Source organism: Myzus persicae, unplaced genomic scaffold (assembly GCF_001856785.1).
Source record: "Myzus persicae strain clone G006 unplaced genomic scaffold, MPER_G0061.0, whole genome shotgun sequence".
In the NCBI taxonomy this organism is placed as follows: domain Eukaryota; kingdom Metazoa; phylum Arthropoda; class Insecta; order Hemiptera; family Aphididae; genus Myzus; species Myzus persicae.
Window position 1 is genome coordinate 84,315 of NW_019103949.1, and position 17,528 is coordinate 101,842.

Here is a 17,528-nt window from a genome sequence, read left to right on the forward strand (position 1 = left end):
ATTATACAGGTTAGTACAATTTCTACTGATATTATCAAATACATTCAAATGCACTTGACTTTAAGCAAAACTTATGCGAAATGTCGGGGAAGTAAATACAATCTGATTGTAATAATATTCCAACTCCACGTAGGGGGGGGGGGGCGAAATCGTCTAACCATCAGTGCGACAGCGCTCCCAGCGTTAATCTGTCTTCCCAATAGTAAATTGAACTAGCTACGATGAGTCAAGTGCCCGGCTGGCCTCACCCTGTAGATGGGGCTCTGCCAGACACAATGATATTATTAACAATAATAATAATACAGTGATGGTTTGATTGAGAAATAACGGCGAAATCGGCGAAAAGAAGACATAATAAAAACCCCGGGACGAATTTTAATCGCACAAATTACGCCATGCTTGTCATAATGGCCGCCCCCGACGTCCGTCGTAATTATACACGAGTGGCGCCCATTATTCAATTATTTATATTACGCCGAAGCATAATAATTGTACTGCACGACATCATTACTATATTAATACAATTATACAAGCATATCATTATACCTATGTAAACAATAATGTGTGACGTGCAAAAAAAAAAAATGTCCCACCCTACTAGTTGCGCCGATGCACTTTAAAATGATATACATATATATATCATATTATACGGGCAGTCGATACAATACGCTTTTAGTCGGGATAATCATATTATCATGTATTATGCACGTATGCGAGTGGTGTGTATATAAGATGCGCTGCACGCTTATTCAAATCGGATTACACCGGAATACCGGATCTACACAGCTTTTATCCATTTTCAGCGAGTGGACGTCCTCGCCGGACGCATGCGATATAATATAATATGTATGTATTATTTTAAATATTGTAACGCACGTCATCTGCTTATTATTACGTTACGGTCTCCACAGTGCGAGGGTACTGTATAATATGATATTTATATTTTGTTCAACAACCGCGTAATGTACAACGCAAGCCTGGAATACAGCGCAAACGTATATGAGTTGGAAAAATAAGTTGTCATTGAAAATACTTTTGGAAAACACCTAAGGTAATAAATTATTTCTGTTTAATATAATTATTATCGTACATTCCTTCCGTGTAAAATATAAATAGTAGGACCAGGTTCGGCGTATCACACAGTAGACACCCCCCCGAGGAGTACTGATGGCGTATTTAGGACTTTCAGGATAGGGGCAACGCGTATTTTGTCGCCCCTTCCCTCGAAAACTTTTGGATGTGTGCGTAGACATTTTAGAGTAGTACGTAGATTTATTTAATTTTTGAAATTTCGTTATTACTATAACTGCGTTGGTCATTGGTACTTGTATACAAATACAAGCGTATTATGTAAATAATTTAAATCTAAAAACTGCTTAAAATTTTCGTCATTTTGACTATACAAAAATGAATATAGGTAACGTAATATTTGTAAATTAAATAATGACTTAATATTAAATCTAATCTTGAACCATATTGGATTGAACAATGAGTCAACTTCAAAAATAAAGTCAAAATGTATTTGAACATGTATTTTATGATTAATTTCAATTTCAAAGTATACTTTCATTATATTTATATTGTATACATTGATTTTTTCCGTATAAATTTGAATTTCAGACTTCCGTAGATATATTTGTTCAAAAATAATACCAAATTACGATTAGTAATCAAACAAGATTCTGTTGAATAATAATCACATCAGAAATCGTTTAGAATCAACCGAACGGGGATTTAATTATACATCATAATAGTATCCTTTTCTCGGGCGCTTATACATTTACTCGAATTCAGCTTAAGTGCGGAACTCCCGCTTTTCATACAAATCCTGTCCACATTTGACATATTATTTCGACGCATTTATTATATGTGACCGACTCACCAGATTACGCACGTCTAGTCCAAAGTCCAGACACAGACACGCACGGGCTGAGAGCAAATATATATATCAGATTCGATCGGATAACTAGGCTTTAATCCTACGCATATCATCGTCACGTCTTCTTTATTTTATCTGAACAGCAATTACGCAGAGAAAACATGCCCAAGCCATCCCGTTTTATAATGTCTCTTTTCAGTGACTTGTGAGCGGGCAATCAATGTAAGATAGAATGACGAAATCTTCTAACAACCTACTAAGACATAAAAACGTTCCAAAAACTAAAACACTTGAGGTTAAAACGAAAACGATTACAACTTCGAGTGTAAATATAATAATTAAAGAAATAAAATATACGAAACCAACACGTTTGTTTTCGAGATTGAGTATACATATATGAGTGTATATTGTTGGGTCATAAACTTATACTTGTCATGAGTTATTTAAAATTTTAATGTATCCGTTTGTCTAAATGGCTAAATTAAAATTTATTCATCACAGAGTATGAAATATTAATACAATTTTTATTACAGACGATAACCTGCAACGGAATAGCTTAAACTTAAATTGATTAACTAGTGAAATATAGGTAACTACACTTTAATCACAGTTATGAATAACTTTGATACAGCGCGATCATACTGTACAATGAATCACAATTCACAATACCATATGATATTAATATTATGCGTGTGGGGTGGACACTTTTAGATAAGATTAATAGTAAAGATAATTATTATAAATATGATAATTTATCATCACATGACTGCGGGATAATATACGTTTTAATAGGTGCACGAGTTATAAAATATATATTATTTTAGGAGTGTAAAAAAACGAATTTATATAATATAATCATATTTATGACCATTATATTTCATAGTGAATACTTCACTGGGATGTAGTAAAAATAAAAATCCTTTAACAAGGATTGTGTATGTGCATTTTTTTTTTTAAGTCATTAATTAAAATCATTTTGCAACATTTGCGTTTGGAGCGTACAAATATTATGTATGGGTACAACTACATTCAAACCTAATAACCACGTGATTAACACAAACACGACGACTATATCGGCAGGGGATTATTATAAATGAATAATATAAAAATGTAGGATGTCATATACTCACACGCAACTCACATGAGATGATTATATCCATGACTTATTATTATTATTTGATAGAATTCAATACTATTTCACAGTAATGAAAACATTTTCATTTCGAAAAAATAACTCCACTTCTAAAGGATAGATGAAAGGGGCCTACTATTGAAATAATAATTCTGATAATACAACGAAAAAAACATTATATTTATATTATATGAAATTTATTAGTTTTTGAAAAAAAAATTACCACAAATCGAACTCTTTTCAGTCTTAGCATATAGACGATATGGTATGTGTATTATTCAAAGAAAAAAAGTTGTAAGTAGTTGTATGTTTGTATTTTCATGAAAGGTAAATTTAATCATTCTGTCAAATATTGTAGGTCAAATAAACAACCGTTTTATATATATCTTTTCTTATTGGAATAAGAGTTTTTGGATATGGACACGTATTTTAGTGCTCAAATATAACAATATTATGTTCTAAAATATTTGACATTGTACAGTATGCATTTACAAAACCATTTAGCTTGACTATAAACTGCACAAGTAAAACATATCAAACATATTTGTTTTTTGGTAAAAATGAATCAATAAGTAATGAGCTATTGTTGTGTTTCAGAGAAATAGAATCTTGTATGACCCAATATTGATATGGAGTACTGCCATGTTATTATTTTTATATTATTTATATGTAGTGTATTATTGTATTTTATACTGATATTAGTCAAACATGTATGTTTGACTACCTAAAGATGTATTGTATATTTTAATACATTTTTATTTTAAATATTTTTATAATAGTAAATAAGAAATCAACAACTTTTAATACATCTACCAAAATCGTGTTTGTCTATAACTGAGAAGAAAATGGATTTTTACTTATTCGAAATTCGTTTTAACATAGATTAAACATACTAGTATTTAATCGATGGTTTTAATCAGAGAATCAAAAAGACAAGTACCTAAATAGTAGTAGTAAAAAAATAAATGTATTAATTTCTGTTTCAAATTGTTTCAAATTTGTTCAAATTAATTCAGATATCATGAAAACACATTTTAACGCATTTATGTGTTTAAAATAAAATCGAACATATTTTAACGGTCCTGTAAAATATGTAGCTTGTGACAAACCAACATTATTTTGTACTAGCCATCGAATTTTAACCTATTTCAGAGGTGCGTGGTCACAACATGACAACAGTTTATGTACTGAACAACTGATTGAAAATCAATAACCATAATATTATACGCCGGTATAACGTGTGCAGTTGTTAATTTGAATTGGACATGCATATAAACATAAATTAAGCAACACACTTACTTTGGACTCAAAGAGATGACGTGTCGATTTCGGGACTATATTTTGTCCAGAAAACGACATCGGAGAATCGACTGAAGTTTGGGGATTACTGTTACGATATAATTGTACATAAAATACGGAAGTAAAACAAAATATATGAAATAAGCTTTCTAGTTCCTGCCGTCGAATGGAAATAATTTTACCTGTAGAATGTACTTCACTACCAATATATACAAGTGGGAAATCTGAATAATCTCGGATGACGCGACGTACGCATGACGCACACACACACACACGCACACACCAGGACATTAGGAGGTCAGTACCATTGGGAGCTTATTGCTCTTATCAGTTTTTGACAAAATACGTTTGCCCGTCAAACCAATAAATCAATGTTATCAGTTAAATATTTGTGGAATGATTTTTATTTTGCGTTAAAGAAAAAAAAATTGCAAACTAGAATTCAACACAATGTTTATAAAAATTTGAAAATGGAGTAGAAAAGTAGAATATACTATCTCCATTGATCGAAATAAATAAACTGTGTGTGAATTTATTGTGGAATAAAAAAATACATGGTCATATTTTTTAAACATTCAAATTTAAAAAGGATAAGTACATAATATGACCGACTGTAATTATAACTGCTTATGAAAACCAATGTTTAAATATTACAATCTGCACGTGCACGACCCGTTTGTGTAACACCGGTATTTTACAAAGTTCTCATTCCACTCACAATATATTTATTCTTAAATTGTCACCAAATAAAAATGCTCTATTTATACATTATCTTGTATAAACTATAAATAAATCTATAGTAAGAAAGTGGTTTTTCTCAAACATTTAGAAATAAGTACCTTGTTTAAATCGCCACAGGACATTCTTTAGTTTTCATACACAAATTAATTTTTTATCTATACTCTTCAACGTATTGAAATGTGGATTGAAATTTCCGAAAAAAGTATAGAGACTGTAAAGAGTTTTTACTTTTGCCGATTATATTATATTCCTCTGTCACCATCAGCTTTATACGGCGAAGCAATTTTCTTTAAATTAAGAGTTAGTAATTATAATATCTTTAAAAATTTTAAATAAATTGTATTTTAGATTATTTTTTCTATAAGTAATCATAGAATTATTTAAGAATGATGCTATTAAGTATTGACTGCCAAAAAATTATAACTTCTAATAACGGTGTTATTTTTTCAGGTTTTGAAAGTTTGGTCGTGTTTAATCAATGTGAAATCATTTTGAATAGTTTAATTCCCTAAAATCCCCTTAAACTGTACCGAATACACAAATATATAGACCACCGCAGCGTGTTATAATAACGTATTTTTGACATATTATAAAGCCTAACGGGAGACTTTTGGGCAAAGAGTAGCATTAAATTGTACGTCGAACCCAACATTATACACCCAAACTACCACATACCGAGAAATATTCATATATTTAAACCATAATTCATATTTGTTAAGTACCCACAGCTTGAATTTCAACCGTAATAGCATTTTAAACATGAACAATATAATCGTTAAAAGTACTATTGCACTTTAATATCAAATTTATTGAAGAATATGTTTTTTAATATTCATAGATTTTTCTGCAACAAATAAAAAATTCTATTAAAACTTTAAAACTAATAAACAATTTTCGAATGGTTAAAAAACGTATCACCAATAAGACCGTACATATTCGACAAAACCTAATTCATTCCGATAACATTAATAATTATACATCCGTTTAATAATATGTTGTAAAATAATTATTTTAGTAAGCAATTCATTAATAGATATATTAGTGAAATCTAGTCAGGTTTCTTCTATTTTTTTTTTATAAATTTAAGACTCGGTGGAGTCATTAGTTGGATAGAATGAACAGTAAGCGCTTGTGTCCAAAGTCGGAGTAATTTCTAAATAGCAAAGTTTTTATATAGAAGAAGACAGTATTTAAATTCCATTTTTGAAATCAATTAAGCAATAGCTTAAAAGTTAATTATTTATTAAGCAAATAGTTGCCCCAGTTATGAATATTATTGATAGATGAGATGTTATTATTACAACAAGATTGTAAGTTGTAACCAATAAAATATAGTAGTTAAAGTTAATAATTAACTGGAAAATATTTTCATCTGAAAGGAAAATTACTGCAGTGACATATTAATATATAAAGTACAAAAGCAATGAATTGAGTTTTAAATTATTTGTTATAAATTTTAAATTATTTTAAAATGAATTAGTTTTTATTATCACCTAAACCGCGTAAATAATTTCAATGGAAAATCCATTAAATAACTAACTTCACGTTTGATTAACCATCCATTTTAATAGTAATATATTGAACAAAACACCTACATTGGGATTTAAAATTAAAAATTAAAAATATTATTAAATTTGATGCATATCAACAGTAATTAAAATTTCGTAAACACAATATCAATAGCGTTATAGTGGATTTCCGAATTTACTGTCCCTAGGTATTATAATATGATTTACTGTATTTTCTAAAAGTAATTTAACCCTACAAACAGGAAGTGTAATTTCGAGAAGCAATGTTGGTACCCAGAAAGTGGTGTGTACATTTGTACTAATTGATCCATATTCCTGGGTCCGGTCCACACAATTTAGTTTGCATACCAAATGTCGTACCCAATTAGAAACACGACAAGAATAAATTAAATTTATTAAAAAACAACGTATGTATGAAATTAAACTCATGCGCCGAAAATGACACGACGAATATAGAAAAAAAAGACAGATCACACAGTATTTGTATTGTTAATAATTTATAATCGTTTCATCGGGCTTAAAAATAAATACCTACCTGCCTAGTTTTTACAATACTCATCGTTTGAATATTGACTGACTCAATTTATGTTATTAATTCTATTATATAATTTGTATTCAAATTTATTTATGTATGGAGGGACAAGTTAACAAGTAAACATTGTTTATATTACCAATTATAAACAATTATGAATTGCTATTAAAAAAATTACCATCTTTAATTTTAATCAAAAAGATAAACTTGAAACAAAATCAAAATCATTTAGTTTTTTAAAACAATTAAAGTTTGAATACCAGGTAAGTACCTACCTGTTAAAAATACCATTTTTGTACTTCAATACTTATAATGTATGCGAAATAATATTCATATATATTCATACGAGATATGTAAAGTTTAGCTATCTAGTACCTACTATATTAAATTTTGAATTAATAAACAATTTCTAATGTACTAGATATCAGTTTATATGTGTGTAGATTAACTGTAAATAACATAAAAAAAAATCGACGATGCAACAAATAATGCATCAACAACAAAATGTTGTTGTCACAACAAATTAGCACTTTAATGTATTATTAGGCCACCTATTATTTACTATATAGTTCAAAGGCTGTTTTAGGTATTTGACCACTAAGAGGTGGGACGACATTTGTTTGCCGTCCAGTTACAAAAGTTAAATACAAAGTTTATAGTAGGTAACATAGGTAATTAGGAAGAATCCGAGATCCGAGATTCACCTCTAAAAAAATTAAATCTACCCTGTTCAGTGTCCACCCACTGTAACCGAATCAGTGCAAACGGACTCAACAACGTCCAGATTAAATTAATCAAGATTACTCCTAAATATATCAAAATATTGTACTTTAGACTGACATTAATAATAACACTAATAACAGTCACACTAATAATAAATACTTTTGCATACATGTATACCAATATGTAGGATTTATGGTGGAGTGGTTTTAAAATGTTTGTGTTTTATTTATTATCATTTTTTCTAAGTACGAAAAAAAAATTAAGTTATAAGGTATTATACATTAGACAATATACATTCATTAAATCTATTATAAAACCATTTATAAATATAGATACAAATAAGTTATTTAAGCTGTAATAGTCGTTGATATATTTTTTTTAAATTTTTTTTTCAATTAAAATGTTGTCATATTAATTTTATAATAATTTCCTACTAAATGCCTCAATAGTACCGATATATTTTAATATTTTTTCTAAATAATTTTTCATCTATATTTTCATTAGATTTACTAAAAATGAATGATTTACTATCAACTTTTCACCTATAACAAATGCGTTTTAGCAGTCTACACAACATAATTTAAGGTCATATTTCATAAATTAATTTTTTGTTACCTCTTAGACACAATCATTCAAATCAAATATTAATTGAAAATGGATGAATCCAAGCAAAATTTAATCTTAAAACACCAAAAAATGAACTATTTTAATTTATGACGTGTCATTAGGAATTTATTTCATATTATTATTGTAAATAATTGAACAGAATATCTAATATTAACATGTTTTATAAGAGATTTGAGAATGAAGTTATTACGCGAGGATGAGATGAACATTAGTCTAAGATTATTGAAACAAGTAGCATATACGATGTACCATAACAGAATATAACAAACGGTTAAGTAATTAATTCATGTATAATGCATAACCTAGTAATTTGCATAATTCTATACGATATCATGTGATATACACATTACAGTTATTATTAATAAATTAAGATTTTCCTAATAATCATTTCATTGTAATAATCAAAACAAGATACTAAGAGAAAAAAATGACATTTCATGTTATACAGAATAATTAATAAAATTATTATTTCATTATAAAATGTTGGTACTTATCCTATACGGCTATACCTCACTGCGAACAATGATATTGTGTATGACTGAACTTGTAATAAACTGACAATAATAGAGAATAAATGAGGAAACAAATAGGGACAGGCAGTCTAGATTTTTAGAGTAGTATAGAAAAAGATTTATGCAAAAAGTAATTAGTGCTCCGTGCTCTGGTTGGTTAACTATTGTACTGTTGATGGAAAATAAAAACATAGAGTCCTCGCCGTATAGGCATACTATAACAGTTAAAAAAAATGTACGTAGCAAAACAAAAGTTATGAACTGTAACAATAGGGGTAAAATAGAGGATTAAAAACAATTCAATTAGAAGTTTTCTTTCACGTCTTTTACTGTTTGATATGTATTAAAAAAAGATTTCGTACCTATTTTGATTTTAACTAATTTTACTAACAATTCTTGTTGGATTTAATATGGTTGTTTGATTGCCACCCACTTTCAAATACCACCAAGAGAACGAATAACAATACTCAAGCTTTAAGATTCAAAACAACGGAGTTTTTTATGCTGAAAATACCTATTTTACTTAAAACTATGCAGTTCGATCTGATTACGTGATATGGATTTTAAAAACAAGTTTTGATTATTCTTATATTGTTTACTTTAGATTCTACAATTACATTTCAAATACATCTGAACATAAACTTATTAAAAAATAGAACTAAAAAACTTAAAAACGAGTTAAATATTTTTGTACAAAAGTTTTGCAGTGAATTACGTTTGTTCAGATACATAAATGGGGGAAAAAAATGTTCGTCATATCCTAATTTAACATTAAACGTCTGTTCTCTCAATTTCAAAATGTCAATGTCATAATCAGTATGACGGAATGAAAATTGATGTATTTAGCAAAGATATAATATGCGATTAATGTGATTGTTGAGATAAATAGATAATAAAAGCTATTAGACAACAAGAAAATAGTATTCGATTATCAGAGACATTTTAAAATGTTGACATGATGTGCAGTGTTTGCGTGCGAGAACAAGACGTGCTCCTATTTTATAACCACATCCAAAGTCTAAACACACACACACTGATGATTATTTACTATAAATTATGTAGACACTACCACGACCACGACCATCTAGAAAAATCTTATTATTGCCCTGTTAACAGAACTATTTACGAACAGCGCTTTTTTCAAATCCAGCATGATAAGCCTAGTTGGTGGTTATTATCATATAATTTATTATTTTACACAATTTGAATTAGTTATAACATGCCAGAAACTATCACCACAATATTATTTCAAATTATTCTATTATAATTGGTTACCTAATTAGTTATTAGTTATAACTATAATTTAACAGACTAGTACTTGAATATGGTTTTATAATTAACATTTCTTGCAAACGTTGCAATAGCAGATTATTTTCACTTTTAAAAACTTGAACAATTCTTTGTATTCGGTTTTTAAAAAGTTTTTAAAGGTTATTGTTGAAGTTAACAAGAAAAAGTACTTAACGGTTAATAACAATATATTTGTTGTTTTTAAACTTCATTGCATATTATCGGCATATATTGCAACTTAATAGTTAAAAAACAAGCGGTTCTGGCCTCTGGGATAACATTGATTCAACACTAAACATAATGTGTTACCATGACTACTAACCTAACCGTAGTTAGGTTCATAGTATATTTTATATATCGTACCTAATATTTCATTCTAAGTCCTTTATTATAATACATATACTTATATGTATTTATTGGTCGGTGGAATATGTTTGGTACCTATATAGTAAACCAAAACAATACAGATAAAGAGAATAAAGTAACATATTTTTATTCATAAAGGGAAACGTGAAAACGTATTAATATGTAAATTTCCATTTTGTTTTTCTTGGGCATACACTTGGGAGAAGTAAAACTAAACATGTTATACGGTCTTTTTTTATTATTATTATTATTTCGTCAAAATTTCGTAGTTAATCCCAGGAGTGGATACCAGACAAGTTGTTTATTTAGTGCATATACATTTTTCACTATAAGGCGGTAGGAAATTTTTTTAAAATAAAATGAAAAATAAACATAGGTTTACTTTTTTAGTAAAAAACGAATACAATGCCACATTGGGTTCCAATTATTATTCTGAATATATTACTTTAGTATCTTAATACAATAATACCTAATATTTTTTTTTGGGCACACCTACAACATTAAATGATTACTTATGTAAAATAACTATTGGTGTACTTATAATATATCACATTGAAAAATCAATGATAAGTCAACAGTTCCATTCCAATATTAGAAAGATTTGCAAATTGTAAAACATGATAAACTAATTTCATTTGTAATTTTTTTCTCAATCAACAACTGGCGTTTTTGTTACGGAGCTTTCCCTTGTACGAGTTGTACGATACAGTAATTGTAAAATTATTATGTCTGTCGGGTCTTTGTATGAGTCAAACCCAAAGAATAAAATGAAAAATAAAATATAACCTCAACTATATACAGTACATACACTAGAGTCTACATGCGGATTTCCAGAGTCTCTTTTCGAAGAGAGACTGGTAAAAATAACAAACTTGTTTGCCACACAAACAACAAATTGAAAAAGGGAGTATGACAATATGTTCAGTGTTTTATTTTTCAAAATGTTTATTTTCTTAATCAACAGATGGTTAAAATCAAAAACTAATTTACCTACACCAACTTATGCAAATTTGTAAATATCAAATTATTTATTATTTTTTTGTAATTTTGAGCACAATGATAAAGCTCAGTGGTATTGATTTTAGTGTTCCTTTCTATACTAATTTGGATTTTGTGATTAGTTTCTTTATATTTAAGATGTTTGGGTTTGAAAAATTAGGTTTTTGAATGTGTATATTTTTTGTGTATACCTATTTTAGTCAAACCTTACGTTTAATTTATTGTTTCTATAAAATATGCGTAATATGTTGAAGTACATAATTTTGTTTAAAATGTTTTTTTTTATAAATTAAAAAAGGTTTCAGAATTATTTTATACGCTAATCGATTTTCAAGAATCTCCTTATAATATGCATTATGCTATATTTTATTAACAAAATATTCGTCATGCACGTTAGATATTATACTTATTTGTAATAAGTCGAATATAATATTATTTATGTATTTATTGCTCGTTTGATAGTCTGATACATAACTAAATGTATACAATTGCTTCACATACTATAATAGGTTTTGTATGTGTCGGACAATTTTTGTTTCATTTTTTTGCTAGTTAAGTTAATGAATAATAAATTGTTATGGAAGAAACAATCTTGCTATTAGTTAGAGGTACCTTTTGGTATTTTATATAAGACACTTCGTTTTCAATATTTCCTCAGATATTTAGGGGAGAGAGCAGTATCTTTTGCAATAAATAATATTCAATTATGATTGATATTTTTGAATTGTTATTTTTTTTTTGTTTTCGTTCGTCCAAATAACGACTATGACTGTATTCGATAATTGTCTATAATTGGTCTACGGCGGCACACGTGTAATAATATTACGAAATATCGACGAATCGCACTTAGTTTGGAGGATAAAATATTATAATACAACATAGGTACCTGTTGATTTTGCTTACGTGTGGCGAGGTGATCAAAGCACCGCGGGGACTCGTGGTCGTTATGGCCGCCGTTCCTGCGAGCACACCTCCACTACCGCGACTGTGCGGCATTAGATTGATGAAGAAAAGAAACGCATTATTATACGACCCAGTGAGGATTTCCCATTGATATAACGCTGCGGCCTGTGATTTAGTTTGTGTTTTTTTTTACGCTTTTCGTTATTATGATAATAATATAAATATTATATACGTAAAATAAAATAAATAATATTATTATTATCTGAGAGAAATCTTGGAGGTTTTCATTTTTCATCGTAAAATAACCGTGAAAACACAATTTTCGCTCAAACGTTCGCATATTATAAAAACTATCAACATTTTACAAATTTAACGCTATTATACTTCTTCTTGTTATTATTTTTATTGTAATGTATTTCATGTGGTTTCGACCAAAATAACGAGTATAATGATAAATCTGTCAGTTTATACTGGTATTTTGGGTATTTTGCCAACAGTAAGATGCTTCTAGAAAATAATAATAATATTTGGTAAATCAATTTTACCGTACGTTGTACTGGCGATCTTAAAACAATGGACGTTTTGCATATGTTAAGTATCAAATAGATGCGCATATATAAATAAAACTTCTAATCATATAATAGCAATTTGTCTTTGAAAAAAACACTAAATACTGCGTTTAAATGTACATTTCATCGATGTTCACAAAAATAGTTCCGATTTTTCAATATTTCAATATTCAATAATAATTTATTATTAATGATTCATGATGAAATAATAATAATTATTATTATGTCTTCGGACGTGAGAAAGATCTGAAAGAAGCTCTATAGTTATTTAAGACTTATTGCACGATGTGAGTGAAAGAACATGGAAAATTAAAAATAATTTTTTAAAAAAAGGGGTAGGTTATAATAATAATAATAATCTCTGATTGGGTAGATGTCAAAAGAAATATGATGATAATATTGAAGATTGAGCATTCTTAAAGTCTAAGGGGGAAAAAACTGGCTGGAGGAATATGAACAAATATTTACCAAAATATGTGTAATATGGCATTTAGCATCGAACAAATGATACCTAAGGAGTTAAAAATACAAGACTATATTATTATAATGATAAGATACATTCTACATTAAAGCAAATTTTTTAACATGAAAGTTGCAGTATTGTTTATTGGCCAATAGTGATTATATTATTATTATATTCACGTTTACAATAATAGCATCATAATTAGAGAATTATTACGGATTGAGTATATTTTGTTTTTATGTTTTAACACAACTGAAAATCATTTTGCATAATAGATTAATAATTAGATTCCCTCTAGGGGCAATGTTAAAATGTCACACCCCAATTAAAACCTAATCACGGAAATGTGTGATTCTATAAGGTCTACTGGTACTACCAATGTTAAACGTTCTGAGTCGTAAAATTTTGTATGGTTTTACTACATAGGTATAGATAAATAATATATATATAATATATTATAGCTTATGATCTTTAATCACATAAACATTTCACTAAATTTAATTTTAATGCTAAACAATACACAATGCATCAAAGCATAACCTAAATGTGATGGTTAGAAGGAAAAATAAATTATTTATAAAACAGAAAAATGGCATGTTTATCTACCGTTGTTACCTAATATAATATTAATACATTTATAGACACCATAGTATAATTAACAAAAAAATCTTGTTAGTAATTTTAAAATTAATTATAAGCTATATAAATATTTATCATAGTTAATAATGTATTATTTGAACAGAATAAATAAATAAAATATACATCAAAGAAATTATTTTGTCAAAAAAAAAAAAACGTTATACGTATATATATATATTACAATATTATTATCAGTACTTTAGTAGGTACACAAGTAGTACTTTACTGTATAACTTGTCAGTTTTGACGAAGGTATTTGAAGTTATTTTTAAGGGAAACAGTCCTTTTTATTTGTCAGACTAATATTAATAATTTATAATAACTATATATAACATAGTCACCTTTTAAATATAAGTAGGTACCTGCACATATTGTGTTTGACTTAAACGTCGATATAAAAGCTGTATTTTTATTTAGCTGATACATTTTTTTATAATTAACTAATAATAAATAATTATTACATATGATTAAAAATAGTAGGTATTCAATAAAAAATGTTTAGAACATCACCTTATTGTGTTATTTGAATTAATAGAAGGTATTGAAAATTATAATAAATAATCTTGATAAAAAAAAGTTTAAATTTATTAAAAATTCTTATAATAATATATTATTTTAAATACAATTTTAATTACATACGATTTTATAATATTATGCTTTAGAAAAAATAAGACAAGAGAAAAAATTTTAAATTATTTAAAGATTAAATAAATCGTGGGTTTTCAATTTAAATTTTCACATTTAAAACGATTGAATCTGCATATAGTGTTATGATCATAAATGTTTTATTACAAATTTTTTTCCAAGTACTTACGTGATTTCTATAATACTCGTTTATTTTTTTAATAGGTACTTACCTAAGTTTATAGCAGAATCTAAATTCTATGAATTAATTTAAGTTAGGTACGTGATAAATAAAAAAATGATACTTTTTCGTTATGTAAAATTTATTGATACTAATAAGGAAAATAAAAATGTATGTTATGGACTAAAATGTTAAATTAATAATTGTTTTAAATATAGAAAATGTAGTATGACCATATTTTATAAATTGATCATCGTCGAACAAAATGTAATTCAAAATTATTGTTATTGTGTACACTACAGATTTACTGCAATAGTTATTTAAAAAAATGAATAAAATTAATTGTTGTTGCTAAATAGTGAAAACGATACGAGCAAATACTATTTAGTATTATCTAAATGTGCATGCGATAAGTGGACAACACAATTTCTGAGTATATACTTTCTAAGTATTTTTAATTATATTCTAAATAGATACTTAAAATGTTATAATGTAGTGCCTCGCTCAAATAACTAAATAAAACTGATTTTCTACTCTTGTATGTAATAATACGGGACGTATTAATTAATAATAATTGTTACGGACGTCCAAGGATGTCCGTGCACAAATAATTTTAACAGACGATTTCGAACTAATTATTTCTTCTATATTTAAAATTGATAGAGAAAAGTTACAATACGATAAAATGATAGTTGGTATAATATTTTATGAAACGGTCTGACAATATGAATGCTCTGTCTTACTATTCTAAAATTCAACTGCCACGGCTTGCTATGCGAGCTGTGCCTACAATCAGCGATTGCCCGGAATTGCTGTCACAGATATTTCTTCCAGACAGTCGCTGATTTACAATTATTATAAACTTTAACATTACGTACTACGCTAACTAATATAATTATTGGTTCATAACGGTACGATATATTATTCTTACCTCAAAATTTGTTTGACTGTCATTGGCTTGTGTGGTGTATGAGGTAACAGGATTTTTTGTGCTCCCTGAAAATAATTGTATTTAATTATAATTAAATGAATTGTTTAATAGTATAAGTATACCAGTTTAAAATTAATAATATTTATAGTGTATATCTACAAATGTTAATATTATACAAAAAATGTTCTTATCGATAACCCAAAAAATAATAATTACGTTCCTAGAAAAATGCTTATCTAATAATTGTATTTCGTTATACTCTATATTATACTACATTATTTTAGGTACACAATTTTAACAATAAAGTAAATGTATAAACAACAATGAAAATACTTATGGTTATGATACATGTTTTTTTAAATACTGTCATAATAGTTGGCGTGATAAGACTATTAGACAATTCTATAATTCAGTTCAAAAGATAAAACTATTTTTTTTTTAATTGCAACTAAAAAAAAATCAAATTTGTATTTTAGATTAATTATTAAAATTGAAAGACACGGCATTACATTATATATTTTACTATAAATAAGCTATCTGAGGCAATTCGTGAAAAAATGTTTTATTATTGAACTCGGTATCAAATATTATACTAATCAATTTTAATAAATAATGTGTATGTTTACAAAATCAAAGAAACAAAAACCTAAAACATCCAACAGGGCTTAATTAATTTTACTGACAAAATTGAAAACAATGTTTCAAATGCCCATTTTAATTATTAAAGTAGATTTTTATTTTAAATTGAGTTAAGTAAAGTTATTTAAAATGTATTTTTTGTGTAAAAATGTATTTAAACTATATACTTGTATAACTTTCAATTGGGATTCACATTTATTTTATTAAATTTTTTCAAGTGACTGTCATTCTGTTAAAATATGTAAATTTAATTTTACTATCCAACAGTAAATCTATTCTACTGCTGTGCTGACAGTCATTTCAGTTTTCTTTTACTTGATTTAAACGCATCTAAAAAAAAAAAAACTGAACAGTTTATGTATGTGCTTTTGAGAGGCATCTTGAACCCGAACCACCATCATATTGGCAATCTAGTTTAATCATAAAAACCTATCGGCAAGCAATCGGAAAATGTGATATTACAAATAAATATTCTACTTAGAATGTTTCCCGAATCAAAAAGCATATTTTTAAAATTTTTCTATGAAATATATTCTTGTATAAACGTTTTAATCTTGTGTGGAAAATAATAATATAAGTATTAAATTTAAAATGCGCAATATTAAGCCAAAAGTGTAATAAAAATGTATCTGCAGGATCAGGTGTACGTTTTATAGGCCTATATACGGTTTAAGTGTTAAACCGTCATCGAGGATATGATTCATAAAGGTTATGTACAATAGTTAAAGATTTTAATATGGATTTTACAATATATATATATATACATATTATGTATTAAAAATATTAACTCAATGCTTAATATTATGTTTACTACTTTAATAGTATATTATTTTTAGTTTGAATAAATTAAAAAATATATTTATGACTTAAGTCGACTTCTATACAATATTTTATCAAATTAAATTAGCATGTGTTTTTAATATAATATATATAATGATTATAAAGTTACT

At 27.2% G+C, this 17,528-nt stretch overlaps 1 protein-coding gene across 2 annotated transcripts in view; it reads right to left on the minus strand.

Moving 5' to 3' along the window:
• LOC111036789 (GTPase-activating Rap/Ran-GAP domain-like protein 3) overlaps positions 1–17,528 on the minus strand; it is a 121,018-nt gene that overhangs the window by 58,480 nt on the left and 45,010 nt on the right. For both annotated transcript variants that reach the window (XM_022318975.1, XM_022318976.1), the window contains exon 7: positions 15,940–16,004. In XM_022318975.1, the coding sequence (XP_022174667.1) occupies positions 15,940–16,004 (65 nt within the window). The remainder of the gene's footprint in view (positions 1–15,939; positions 16,005–17,528) is intronic.